Source organism: Penicillium concentricum, assembly GCF_028827145.1.
Source record: "Penicillium concentricum strain IBT 3081 chromosome Unknown utg000001l_segment0_segment0, whole genome shotgun sequence".
Classification (NCBI taxonomy): Eukaryota; Fungi; Ascomycota; class Eurotiomycetes; order Eurotiales; family Aspergillaceae; genus Penicillium; species Penicillium concentricum.
In genome coordinates this window covers 4,116,466-4,130,645 of record NW_026622754.1, presented here as the reverse complement: position 1 = coordinate 4,130,645, position 14,180 = coordinate 4,116,466, and the positions used below count along the sequence as shown (strand labels likewise).

At 48.5% G+C, this 14,180-nt stretch overlaps 4 protein-coding genes across 4 annotated transcripts; 1 reads left to right on the top strand and 3 right to left on the bottom strand.

Moving 5' to 3' along the window:
• Nucleotides 1-148: 148 nt before the first annotated feature.
• Nucleotides 149-3,289, bottom strand: N7517_001567 (sulfite reductase subunit alpha; the record flags this gene model as incomplete). Its single annotated transcript, XM_056719297.1, has 1 exon — nt 149-3,289. One exon carries the CDS (start codon nt 3,287-3,289, stop codon nt 149-151), a length of 3,141 nt encoding a protein of 1,046 aa, XP_056583432.1.
• Nucleotides 3,290-4,632: 1,343 nt separating this feature from the next.
• On the top strand, nt 4,633-6,140 carry N7517_001566 (acyl-CoA dehydrogenase family protein; the record flags this gene model as incomplete). Its single annotated transcript, XM_056719296.1, has 4 exons — nt 4,633-4,965; nt 5,041-5,291; nt 5,346-5,953; nt 6,007-6,140. The coding sequence occupies 4 exons, from the start codon at nt 4,633-4,635 to the stop codon at nt 6,138-6,140; spliced, it is 1,326 nt and encodes a 441-aa protein (XP_056583431.1).
• A 495-nt stretch (nt 6,141-6,635) lies between these two features.
• N7517_001565 (uncharacterized protein) lies at nt 6,636-8,029 on the bottom strand (the record flags this gene model as incomplete). The annotated part of the gene is given in 2 exon segments (XM_056719295.1): nt 6,636-7,173; nt 7,188-8,029. The coding sequence occupies 2 exon segments, from the start codon at nt 8,027-8,029 to the stop codon at nt 6,636-6,638; spliced, it is 1,380 nt and encodes a 459-aa protein (XP_056583430.1).
• A 2,445-nt stretch (nt 8,030-10,474) lies between these two features.
• Nucleotides 10,475-14,096, bottom strand: N7517_001564 (uncharacterized protein; the record flags this gene model as incomplete). The annotated part of the gene is made up of 4 exons (XM_056719294.1): nt 10,475-12,656; nt 12,720-13,559; nt 13,610-13,918; nt 13,987-14,096. The coding sequence occupies 4 exons, from the start codon at nt 14,094-14,096 to the stop codon at nt 10,475-10,477; spliced, it is 3,441 nt and encodes a 1,146-aa protein (XP_056583429.1).
• Between the last annotated feature and the right edge of the window lie 84 nt (nt 14,097-14,180).

Here is a 14,180-nt window from a genome sequence, read left to right as displayed (position 1 = left end):
TTTTCTAAAATCTTAAGATTCAATGTTCTAATGCATTTTTGAAGTCTTTCAAGGCTAGTACGCTAGCCCAAATAATCTAAATACATGGGGAATAAAAAGCAAAAACATGCCAATCGTACAATCATGCCATGCGAAAACGAAACAGAGTCTAGTAGACTTCCAAAACATAGCGCTCCTCATCCTTGAGCTTTTCAATCTCCTTGCGAGTGTCAACCTTCTTGCCATTGTTCCTGGCTTCGGTGGCAATGGCCTCCTCCAAAACAGCGGTGACATCGGGCACGGGCCAAGTGGGACCGCACAGGTAGAAAGCACCCTCCTCACGAATGTAGGCTTGGATGATCTCAGGCAGGGTTTGGCGCATACGATCCTGAATGTAAATCTTCTCAGGCTGATCACGAGAGAAAGCAGCGCCGAGGAGAGTGATAACACCAGCCTCCTGGTAAGCCTCCCATTCCTCGCCGTAGCAGTACTCCTCGCGCTGGTGACGAGAGCCCATGTACAGCAAGACAGCGCCGATCTCCTTGCCCTGAGCCTTTTCGAGGGCGCGGTGCTGGACGAAGGCACGGAAAGGTGCAAGACCGGTACCAAGACCGGCCATGATGATAGGCTGGGTGGACTTGGGGGGCAGTTTCATGACGCTGGACTTGACGCTGACGGTGATCGGGGAACCGGCTTGCAGGCGGCTCAGGTAGCGGGTGGCCAGACCGAAGCGGTCGCGGCCGTTGGGGTCGACCCAGTTCACGGCGACAATCATCAGGGCGACGGAGGTCGGGGTCACCTTCTGGCACGAGGCGATCGAGTACTCACGACGCTTGAGAGGACCGATGATGCGGACGATCTCGTGGAATTCGGGGTGGGCAGAGGGGTACTCGAGCAGGATATCGGCGAAGGTGACGGTGTCGACCTCGGCGCGGCGCTTGAACTCGGTAGCACCGTCGGGACCACCCAGGATGAGCAGGTTGGCCTTTTCCTTCTCGTCGGAGGCGAACTCGGCAAGGGCCTCGTAGAAGCGCTTGGGAGGGCGACCGAAGATGTCGACGTTCTGAACCAGAGCCTGGTAGACAGTGCGGTTCTCCAAAACGGCAGGGTCCTCGCGGCTGGGAACCTCGACAATTGCGTCGGGGTTCAAGCCGTAGAACTCGATGAACTTCTTGATGTCCTCAGGGTCGTTCTCGGCGTGGATACCGAGGGCCTCGCCAATGTCATACTTCAGACCAGTCTCACCGATGTCGAACTCGATGTGGAAGATGTTACGATCATAGGTGGTGGGGGTGAGGCGGCGGTTCTCCTTGACGTGGACAGTGAAAGTCTTGTGGGCAAGGTCAGGGCGAAGGGCATCCCTGGTGCCATAGGCCTCCTTGAATGCAAGGCCACGAGCAGCAGTCTCCCAGTCCTTGAGAAGAGTGGGGGGCTCGGATTCGGTCTTGTCGAACGAAACGAAGCTGTTGGCGATGATGTCCTTGGGGAGCTCAACGGCCTCGGTGATACCCTCGGGCTCCTTCCAGGACTCGGGAACCTCGATCTGGCGGAGCAGCTTCTCGAGATCCTTGGTAACATTTTCCAGGGACTCGGCATTTCCGGTGATCGAGGACAGCTTCTTGGTTGCCAGAGCCTCCTGGGCAGGGAGAGCGACGCGCACGAACGAAGCCTGGAGGACAAGGGCGTCCAGAGATGAGTCATCAATAGCAGATGAGTCGACGATAAAGACAGAGATGCCACGCTGGGCGACAGCCTGCTTGAAGGAAGCAGGAAGCTTCTTCTCCAAGTCCTCATCTTTGACGCCCGGGGCATTAACAATGACCTTGGCGTTGTCCTTGACAGAAGCCAGAACATCAACATCGTTCAGCAGCGAAAGGTTGCCAACGTAGGAGACCTCAGCAGCAGTGACGGCGTAAGGTGCGTCAACAATCTTAGCGCTCTTGCGGATGTCAACACGGATGGCACCACCCTGGACAAGATTGTCGTGAGTCTGGCTGAGGGTGACGTTGCTGGCCGAGTCGGCGCCAAGAGCCTGGCTCAAAGTCTGAGCAGCGGCCTCGGTGACAGAGGTGTCAACATCCCAGAAAGTGTATTCCTGCACAGAAGCAGGGTCCAAGAGCTGCAGCGAAGCACTGGTTTCACCGTTGGCGGTGAGGATAGGCTGGTCATACACGCGCTGGAATGCAGCGGCGGTGGAGATGAGGTCCCAACGCTGGGAGCGGGGGTACTTGATCTCAACACAAGCCGGGTTGTGTTCACGGCCAGTGGCGAAAGTCAAAGAAGCAAGCACATCATCATAGAGAGCGGAGTGGATGCCATCTTCCTGAACAGCTTGCTCAGAGGCGACCTGGCCAAGAACTGCGACAGTCTGGGTGGACTGGGGGAGAACGCGCAGGAACTCCTCCTCGATGAAGGGTCGGTAGACACGGACATTCACAACACCGACACGGACACCATCCTTGGCAAGAGAGCGTGCGATCTGGGCAGTGAGAGTAGCCTCGACAGTGCCGAAGGCGATCAGGACAGAGGTAGGCTCGGAGTGACCGTGGTACTCGAAAGCACCGTAGTCAGTTCCGAGTTCACCGTTCAGGCTCTTCAGCAGGTCCAGAACCTTGCCTTGGGCGTCGAGATGACGGTTGCGGGACTCATCAAGAGTCTTGCGGACGGTCTCATAAGTGCGAGTCAGACCATCCTTGTCGAGAACATCAATAATGCGGGTGGTATCACGGCCAACACGAACACCATCATAGATGTGAATCGAGGGGAGGATGGAGGAGAGCAACGTCGTGAAGAGGGCCATGTGCTGGGACTCGTGGGCGGAACCGCTGGAGACCAGACCCAGACCGAGGTCCTCGGCCAGAGAGAGGGCGGAAGCATAGTCGGAGACCAGGCCATCCTCACCGGCGTAGTCTACGGCGGCGACGTGAGCAGCGACTGGGCTAGCGACGGAGTAGAGCAGAGAAAGCTGCTCCAATGCGGCGCGCATATAAGGGAGTGTTGCTGAAGAAGCCACAATACCCTGGGGAATGTGGCGCTTCTTCAGATCAAAGTCCTGAGAGAAGAGGTAGCCAAGGGCCATGTTGCCGGCACCCTGGCGGGTCTCGAGAGCCTTGACAGAGGGAGACTCGCCATTGGCGTTAGTCTCACCCTTGGAGGTCCATTCCTTGAGGGCAGCATCGAGATCGAAAGTCTCCGGTGAGTAGGAGAAGATCTTATCACTCAGCAAGTATGCGACTTGCTGGATGAGGGTCTGGGCTGTGACATAGGTCGGGCCATTCAAGGCCGACAGAGCTGGAACTGATGAACCCATGACTTCTTCTTGATACCGGATATAAGACCGATATCTGTTAAAGACAAAAACAAAGAAGAAGGTGGGGGGAAAGAGAATCTCCCCTCTCCATCACTTGGTTATAGAGAAAACCCCCAGGTAACTTGCCCAAAGCGGTTAGTGGCAATTGCGTGCTTGTTATCGGGCGATAAGATTTTTTAAGGCGTGGCGGATCCAGGGCCGCTTTCGGAGCATTACTCATCCGTGCCTGAGGAGCCCAGTCACGTGATTCTTTCATTTCTTTGAAGGAAACCCTCCTGCTCTCTGACTCTGCAAGTATCGAAATTCGGTTATTGATTGGATAAGTTTATGGGTCTGAAGCCTGAGTAAGTACTAGATTTGCTGCCTCACAGGAACAGGACAGGACATGGCCACCACAGCTGGCTCAAGACAAAAGCAAGTATACGGGGACCAAGCAGCGGATGAGGTTTATATTATCCGGGAACAAATTTAGCAAGTCCTACGGGGCCGGATCTTTTGGTTTCAAGAGGGACTGGGTGGTTGAAGTCAAAGACTGTTGGCACGACCGGTCTACACGTTCCAAAACCCGCCGTATAGATTGTTGACGTGCTCTTTATCTGCGATTGCTGTCCTGAGAAACCTAAGAAATTTGACAATCCCGATGAATTGGAAGGTCCTCAGTGATCAATGAAAACTTATCCGCCATGTTACGCTGGAATAGGCCATGAGGAGAGGATAGTGCTAGAGCCCTAACTAGTACTAATAACGTTGATACCTGAAGTATGTATGAGGCTCTCTAGTTATATGAAATAGGCGGCTTAGTTAGGGTCTTACATATTGACCCACAAATTCGATACTAATATGTCTCGTGTTAAAAGGCTAGAATCTACATTAGTAGCGACTTATAGGACATTAACCCTAACGAAAAGAGTGCTACTACCCTTGCTGCCACTACTCGTGATGATCCATGTCGGAGCATACAGACCGGCATACCGGGGATTTAATTAATCCAGGTTGTGCAGTAATTTTGAATTAGTAATCCGTAATCCATATAAATTGCTAGGAAAAGGGATACTGAAATACAGAGATTTTAACACCATTGATTGGACCCATACATTTCAGGATACCAGTGTATTCGACAATCCATGCGTGCCTTGGGCATCATATTTAATCACGTGATGTACACGCTTGTGCATTAATCAGCCCTCACGGGTGCACAACTCACCGAGGCTCGGTCGGCCGCCCCCCTTTACCCCGGAATGCGGAGAATCCCCTCATAGACTATTGATCCTGATATGTATATAAACGCTATGGACTAATCTTGACGTCTCCTAATAATACATCTCTCTATCGACTCTTTCATCATGGTCTACAACTCACCAAATCCCATCCCATTCTCAGAGCCGCCTTACCTTCGTGGCCTCCCTTCTCCCTACATTACGCCTGCCCACCGCCGCTTTCAAGAAGCATGCCGTAAATTTGCAACAGAGAACTTGCTTCAGCACGCTTTGGAGTGGGAGCGGGAAGGAACAGTCCCTGAGCATGTTTTCCACACATTCTGCAAGCATAATATGTTGTTGCCCAACATGCCAGCGCCATTACCTGTGGATTGGTTGAAGCGACTAGGAATCAACGATATCCTAGGAGTCAAGGTTGAAGACTGGGACTACATATACACCGGCATTTACTGTGATGAGGTATGTCATGAAAATTATCCAGCTGGGCTTTATGATTGCAGGTTGATTGACCGATCGGCGATGGTTTGCACATAGATGGCCCGTTCTGGTCTCAGTGGTCCCTCTGGCTCGTTGAACGCCGGGTTCGCTTTCGGAATTGCACCAATCTACAAATTTGGCAGTACCGAGTTGCAAGAGCGGTTCTTGCCAGAGCTTCTCACAGGTAAGAAGCGAGGCTGTATTGCTATCACGGAGCCTGAGGCCGGCAGTGATGTCGCGAATATAACCACAACTGCTGTCAAGAGTGCCGATGGTCAACACTACATCCTGAACGGGTCCAAGAAATGGTAAGAGCCAATTCTGCAGTAATAATAAAGCTGGGAGCTGATACCAATAACCAGGATCACGAATGGTATCTGGTCGGACTATGCCACCATGGCCGTGCGAACCGGTGGACCAGGAGCCGCGGGCCTTTCCGTTTTGGTTGTGCCTCTGAAGGGCCACCCTGGCGTTTCAATGCGCCGACTTAAAGTCTCGGGTCAGATCACAGGCGGGACCACATTTATTGAGCTTGACGACGTCAAGGTTCCCGTGTCAAACATCATCGGCAAAGAAGGCGACGGCATGCGTATTATCATGACCAACTTCAATCATGAACGACTTCTTATTGCCATTGGAGTCACTCGTCAGGCTCGTGTGGCCCTTTCTGCTGCTTTCTCGTACTGCCTCAAGCGCGAGGCTTTCGGAAAGACGCTCATGGACCAACCCGTAGTCCGCCACCGTCTAGCTAAGGCAGGCGCTGAGCTTGAATCCATGTGGGCGTGGGTTGAGCAGATCTTGTACCAATTGGTTCATCTCAGCAAAGAGGAGGGTGATCGTCAACTTGGTGGATTGACGGCATTGGCTAAAGCAAAGTCCGCTATGGTATTGAACGAGTGTGCCCAGACAGCCGTGTTATTGTTCGGAGGAAGTGGATTTACCAAATCTGGTCAGGGTGAATTGGTCGAGGGTATGTTTGCTGGATTATTAGTATGTGTTTGAAAGAAGCTAACAAGCTTTTAGCCATTCTTCGCGATGTTCCAGGTGCCCGTATTCCGGGTGGCTCGGAAGACGTGCTGCTCGATCTGTCTGTGCGTCAATTGGTCAAGCTCTATCAGGCCGAAGAGAAGAAGCTCTCGCAGAGCGCTAAGATTTGATTGCGATAAAAAAAAGGCCTACATCTTTAAGCCAGGAGTATCGCTTACCCGGGCATTTCGGTTAACGTAGTACAGCCTACAGCCCCTCGAACTTCCATTCATGTCAATAGACAGTACAATATTATCTACTATTAGGGCTTTTTCCAACCCAACTGAGCAAAATGAAAATAAACTTTAATAAACCCGAGGTTTCATATGGCCTATAGTAAGCACGTGAAAATAAAAGATATCATATGATATTAATATCCCATGCGTCTCAGATCAACTATGGGTATAAAGTCTTGGACGCCATATGGCCTTTGCATTTGAAATTTTGATTGTCTACTTTGCTGGTATCTGGAGCAATTACACCATAATCTGATAGCAACCAGCAACTAACGCTTTCCTTCCTTTCCTCCTAGGCAAAATGTGAATTGATCTCCTAGTCGTGTAAATTGAACTTTCGTACCCGTGCAGAGCTCCTCAAGGCTATTATTCATGTGGGCTCGCTTCGGTTCAAGCCTTGGGGGGAGTCTTTGAGGTCAGTTTTCTCGTGGGCTTCGGGGGCCTCGTGGTCTTCTTGTGTTTGTTGGCTTTTCTTATGGGACCGCTATGTTTCCGGTACTTGGATGACCTCTTTGATGGAGGTTTGCCTGAAGCCATTGTCCTCTTGCTCATCAAATCTCGGAGCACGGGGTATTTTCTTACCGCCCTCAAGTCCAGTGGACGTTTCCCATCGATGATTTGATCTGTGCAAGCCCCATGCTCCACTAGTATCTCTATCAATAGATTGTTGATGCGATATTGCTTTGTGGTTTTCCATTGCTTTCGCAACGGAATCCTCAAAAGCATCGAAATGAGCATGTCTCCGGTTTTACCGTGGGAACGGGTATTCGCTCCTTGTCCTAAGAAAAGTTGCCAGATGTTCGGATTCTCAAATCTGATACCTAGTGGTGGTTCTCCATTCTCGTTCTGTAGGTTAACATCGGCGCCATACTTCAAGAGTAATGTCACAAACTCCTTCTGGGCGTTTGTATCTCCTCTGAATGCGTTACTGCCAAAGGCAACGTGGAGGGGGTGTATCCTTCCCAATTTCGTGCATTTAAATCAGCCCCAGCAGCGAGAAACAGATTGACGACTTTCTCTGTCGATTTCCATGGGCTATTGGGAATCCTGTGTAGACAAGTAGACTGGCAGGTGGCATCGTGGAAAAGCGGATCAGCCCCGTGAGCCAGCAGCAACTGGATCACCGCGATAAATTCATCCTCTCCTTTGTGGTTCAACAAACCATCCCGATCACTCCAATGTAGCGAGTATGGGTTGCCATTTTGTAATATGTACCCAAGTTCCAGAGCACATTGTAGAGGAGTAAGACCGCGTTTTGCGCCCACAAGGTCTACATGGGCACCATGCTGGATGAGCAAACTGGTCATATTGGAGTCTCCCAGACTTGCAGCGTATTCCAAGGCGGAAATATCCGTCACGAGATTGACTAGGGCTCCATTGCGCAGCAGGAGCTCCACAATATTCGTATGACCGAACCCGACGGCAAGGAGTAAGGGTGTGTTGATCGAGGTGCGCCGGGGGGCCACTGCCATGTTCACGTCTAGATTGTTGCGTGATATTATGTGCTGGATTCCCAGTTCAAACCCCCTGTTTATCAACCATTGTAGTGCATAGTTTGCAGTACGGCTGTCTTGCTTGTACAGGACATGAATGCCGGTATCATGAAGCATACGATTGCATCGCACAAGTGACAACCTGTCTTTGTACCGAGGCAGATTCGATACAATAAGACAGATTAATTCGAAGGGCAAGGAGTCAAGAGGCACCGTAAAATGAATTGTGTGCCGTGGCAGTTTCGATGCAACGAGACAGAGTACTTCGAGGGCCACTGTGTCAAGTGACATCTTGAAATGGATTTGGAACTCTGTTCACACACGAAAAGAGGGTGATCAAAGGTAAATAAATAAGTTGATGAGTTGGATGTAATGATCATCAGTCAGTTATCCTTGTTTGGCTCCAAAGTTTCTGGAGATGACAAGCCTATCATGACTCTTGGAATGAGGTTATGCACTTCACCATTCATTCATCAACCGTTTGCTGATATCTGCACGCGTTTAGCACCTAGTAAATTATGGGCAGTACATAATTTCCGCTCGTTTAGTAAGCGCCTTAAATAATGGCGATGTTTGAGCATGTTCTGCATGCATTGACATGGTCATCAATCATACAAGTATAAGCTTCACACTCAACCTTAGGATAGACAACTAAAGGCACCATGTGTCTCCCTAGAACATCCCACTTCGAAATAGCGATTCTTTGGGGAGATTATATTGCGCCTTGCAAAGTATCGAATTAAGTAGAACATTACTATATGAGTATGAGATAGTCTCTCTCGCGATTAAAAACAAACTATCAAAATTAACATAGATTCTCTGTCATTTCCAGAATGTACGATTATAGATACGCCAGTATGACAACATGGAAGCTTCCAATTTTACTTTGCTCTGTTTCAAAAGCATGAACCACTGAGACTATGAGTGATAGAGGCTGTTAAGAAGTTCCTCAAAATAGACTGCTCCTCCAAGTTGATACATATTCTTGATGATATATAAATTGATGACTCCAAACTTCCCAATATTCCCAAAAGCTTCAGCAGAAACGTAGCTGATTAATATGTCACAACCAACAGCATCATGCTCCCTGTCTTTTAGAAAGCCAGGGCTGTAGAGCAGAAAATAATTCAGCACCAGGTTGGTCAAGAGGACATTGGCCAGAGTCATCCACGCAGTCTCGACGGACACCGTATTCCAGAAGCAACCCAATCATATTATCCATCTCACGGAAGTCATATTGATATGGATATGTCAACTCCCACCAATCCATTTTATCCAGGTAGGACTGAAGCCGTTTGGTATCTGGGTCAAACCAGCTGGTTAGTCCATCCTTGATAAGGTGAACCCGGAGCTGAGCTCCTTCTTTGCCTTTGCATTGTACTTTGGCGCCCACATCGAGGAGATACTTAGCTATATTTATGTTCCATGAGAATAACACTGCGTGGTCCAATGAAGTTTTTGATTTGCGGTCTCTCAAATGGACGTCAGCTCCTCCGTTGAGGAGGATTTTCAGGAATTCTTCTTTTTTCTTATCACTTTCATCATTATTGAATTGATGTGACCACGAGATGCAGGCAAGTTCCTTCCTCGTTCTGAAAGGAGTTCAAGTCTGCTCCGTATTCAAGGAGAAATTCAAGATGATCAAGTTCTTCGCGATATAAAGCGTTACCAACCGAATCTCCGAGCTCTTCAGGCACAACTTTAGCTCCATATGATATAAGCAATTCCACAAATGCTTTGCATCGTTGGGTGTCACGGTATTGGCCCACGAACGCAAAAGATATGGCCGACCACCCGATATGATCCTTCGCGTTCACGTCGGCACCAAGATATAAGAGGTGCTCTATGAGACCATCATTAAGAGACCCATAATTATCTACTGCGTCATGAAGAAGAGTCTTCATGCAAATTGGCGCCATATAAATGCAGCACCTCCACCACATACCGGAAATCGTAGTTGGGGGCTACTTCAATTTACGTAGGGTCGAGAAGGAAGGTCTTCTTGTTAGGGAAAGAAAGGCCTAGAATTTCAACCTGTAAACAATTTGGTGGTACATTAAAGAGTTTGACTGTGAGTCACCATATTAGTGTTTTTGCAGCTTTTATTGCAAAAAGCCAATTCTCTACTAAACAAATAGTAATAGGTGTCTTCCTATTTGATAGCGGCATAGTAATATTCCTTCTGCCATTCACTCTGGCCGGTATGGCACCCCATAGCTGGCAGACCGGCTATATAATTGCCATGATTGTGATTGGGCTAGTCCTACTCATCTCATTTGGCTTTTATGAGACTTACATGGCCGTAGTGCCGTTCCTAAACTATAAGTTCCTCACCGATAGGGCCGTTCTAGGCGTATGTCTCCTAGATATGACATACCAGTTATCTTACTATTGTTATGCCGTCTATCTCCCGTCATTTTTGCAAGTGGTATACAATTTAGACGTGGCCACAGCTGGTAGAATACCAATCGCTTTTAGTTGACTGAAACTAATAGGACTAGAATAGCCCTGGCGATGGACTTCAGGAGAAGAAAGCGGGGAAACCTTGGAAGACTCTCTCTAAGTATATCCAAAGATTGTCACACGTTGATATTTCTATCGTTAATAATAGGCCCCTATGGCTACGGCACCCGCTAGTGAATAGTGACTGACTTTGAACAATAGAGAAACCACTGGCAAACTTGGAAACAAAAAGGACATCATTCAGTACGTATAGAAGAGCATAAAGAGACAGCTCTAACTCCTGTACGAACTCCGAAGTTTTTTCACGACTTCATGGTCCTCTGGCAGATTCTTTTCTGCGCGGAGAAGGGGTGTCATACCATCATGATCTCGAGAATTTGGATCTGCTCCTTTCGAAAGAAGAATTTCAACAGCTTCACCCAAGCTGTTTGGGGGCCACTTCTCTGCGAATATTTTCAGGTGCTTGTCGTGGTGCCCCCAGAGTTTCTGGGGGTTACATCCCACCGCATATGAAAGCGGAGTGCGTCCAGCGCTATCCTTGTCGTCCACATTGGCATCGCTCGCAAGCAGCAGTCGGGGTATTGCCAGAAGCGATAACTCGGCTGCATAAGAAAGAGGAGTCCTGTCTGTATTATCCCTGCTGTTTGGATTTGCGCCCTTCCCAAGCAGAAGCCGAACTATCTCCTGGCATTCATATGATTTGAGCATGGACATGACAGCGAGGTGTAATGGGGTACGGCCGTTGTGATCCTGGCTTTCGAGGTCCGCCTGAGGGCCATTTGTATCAAGTAGAAACTTAGCAATCTCTAGACGAAACTTGAAACCATAGTCAAGATCGCTAGCTACTGTTTGGACAAGGCAGCTTTGCCCATCCTTGTTCTTGATGTTTTGATCAGCTCCATGCTGGTACAGCAGCTTTGTTGTCGCTATTGTACTCTTCAGAGTTCGAACATTGGATGTACGCCCTATGCTTCTGTGAAGAAGACCCTTTCCTTCAAACTGAAAGTTAACATCAACGCCGTCCAGTCCGAGTAGAATCTTTAGAACTGCATCATGGGGAATGTCGTCATTGTAGTCAGGACCGCAAGATGAAAGGCCATAAAGTGCATTCTGGGCACATGAAACTTTCCACTCAGCAGAAAGGTCATCTCTCTCGAGTAGACGTGTGACAATGTGCTCGCGCCCACCCATTGCTGCGCAACACAGTAGGAAATGATAGTCTGACCCACTAGAGTTTCTATCGATGACCTCAAATAGAAAATCAAAAATCGCATCATGATTATGCAAGGCTGCCAGATCCAAAGGGCCATGCTTCCTTGATCCGCGGGGTTCTATGATCACACCTCGCTCAACGAGGCACCTGACGAGTACCTCGTTTCTCCTTGCGATTGCAAGCAATAGAGGAATGTCGATTCCTTCATGATCCTCTGATTCAGTATGATGAATCTCATCGTTTATGTTGGCCCCCGATCCAATAAGAAGCTGCGCGGTCTCAGTATGATTGCAATGAATAGCCACCATCAAGGGCGTAAATTCAATAAACTGTTGAGCGCTTGGGTAGGCGCCAAAGTTGAGCAGGAGATCGACAACTGCCCAAGAGTCATAAAGAGCGGCGCACCATAATGGCGTCAGGCCCGTTTCCCGCTCGAAATCACAGGTATCTCCTGCGTCATCTTCCAATATAGTTTTCATTGTCTGAACAAGATCAAGACAAGCAGCAAGATAAATGTCAAGTCTAGCTTTCGGCAAATGCCGAATATAGAGTGGTGCCCAGAGTTGTGGCGTGGTCAAATTATGCGACCATGGCGCGTCGCGCTCCCATACATAAAGTAGCGTATAAAAACTCCATTGACCTCTAAAAAGCCTCGAAACAAGACCTAGATCGATTTCTTGCTGGTGAATATGATATCGCAGATTTTCAGCAGAGTATTCGGTAAGAGGGTTTTCTCGCAACATAGTATCGTATTGTTTACCAGATATCTCAACCGATGCATTACTGAAAACGTCGAAGGAAAGGTAGCTTATGCACCGAGTCGCTATTTTATGATGAGCGCCCGGAAAAAGAGAATCTTTGGTTCGATCAAAGAAGTCTTGCATCGTATAATGCACCAGTCTGACAACACCACTCTGTTCATCAAAAGTAACAAGACCCGCACATACTGAGACCAAATCCTCAATATCGGGGACGTTATCTTCGTCAAGAAAAGGTTGATCGTCCTCGATAGCAAGGGCATGTTGCAATTCAAGAGGGGTGAGGGGCCTTGTTGCGCAAGAAATCCAGCAAAGAACATCTTTTGCAGTTTCAACCTCGTCAGGATGTTGATTTTCGATGCGGCTCATTGCCTCCACGTATGCAGCGTCTAACCCCTTTGGTAGGGTCTTCAGTGCCTGTCGAATCAACTTGGGTGAACGTTTCCCCTGCAAAGAGTCGATGTGCAATCGAGCCAAGAGGAACCTAAACAGTATTAGAATCCTGTATATAGAGCCTAGAATCACAAGGCATGTGATAGAAACATACATTCCATCGATTGATGTCGATATTTCTGTTATGATTTCTTCCTGTAGGTCTGATCTTTTCTGAACGAAGGCTGGGAGGATCCCGACTCGCCCAGCAAGAAACCTCTTGACATCTTCTGGGCTGGCCCGAACTTGAAGCCTCGCACAGCCTTCGAATAAAGCGGGAATCCCTTGATCATCTCGAGAGGTTGCAAATACACGTAAGTTGAAGTCATGTTGGAGAGCCCTGAGCTCTGAAAGAAATCTTGTTCGGAGGTTGTCTGGAAGGTCACATTCATCCAACGCGTCGATGACAAGGAAAACTTTTGAGAATGTGGAAAACATAGATTTGAGACAAGTCATAAAGTCGCTCGTAACGAGACTTGCCCTTCTTCTGAACGGATCCACTAGGTATTGAGGAATTGATGGTTGCTGCCGAACGAACTGCTTGAGTAAAGAACCAAGCATCTCCTCGAGGGTTACCTTCTCTCTAAAATTGCAAAAGAAAAAGGCAAGAGCAACATCGTTTGGTCGGAGGATTTGTTGAAGATGATTGATGACAATGGATGACAGGAAGGTCTTTCCTGCACCAGGAATACCCGGACAAAATAGAGTACGATGCGTCTCGGCGGTCTTTGGCTCAAGCTGTTGATCAGCCAAATCATTCAGACTGACCCATTTGTTGAACTCTGTCGAGGTCAAAAGCCATTTCCCAGTTCCTTCTTGTACGCGACTGAAAAAATCAGCCTGTTTGGCATCGTGATCAAGCGATGAGAGCCATTCAAGACAGTTTTCATGCTGCTGAGTATCTTGGTACTCAAGAAGCTGAGTGACTCCATGCTGAGTGGTGATTGCCACCTGCCTGTTCATGGTTAGCTGGTCTTGTAGACTGCGGAGAGGGCTGGGACTTGCTTGGTGATACGAGTTAAGAACAAATTGAAGGAGTCAATATTTGTAGAAAGGCGTTGTCGAAAATCATGGATCTCCTTCTGGTCCCAATTCAATCGTTTCCATACCCTGTCGCCAATATTCTTGATACCTCTTGGTTCCGCTGATGATTTGTCGATCGGCTGGTACTTGTTGATGATGGCATGAAGATCGCCGAGTAGCCCCGTGCAGCTACGAGAGATCTCATTCAGTTTCGCTTTTTGCGCGTTTTGTAAATTTTCACTCGGATCTTCATCTTCGATATCCCGGAGGACGTTTGATAGCAACTTCACGCTATCATGGAAATTGTCAGCCCGAAGACTCCAGGGAAATTTGGAATTTCAAGGCTGTGTTCCACTCACTCGTCAGATATAGACTTGAATTGACTGGGTGCATCTTTGAACTGTTTTCGCACAGTATTTGCTAGCTTCAAGACGGCCAGAAAATCACCAACGCCGAAGCCAAAGCTCATTTTGGCTCTTTGTTGTGATATAGATGCGAAGGAGAGGGAAGTGCCCAGCTGGGGCTGTGAAGCGGGGTCGATCTACGGCTGTAT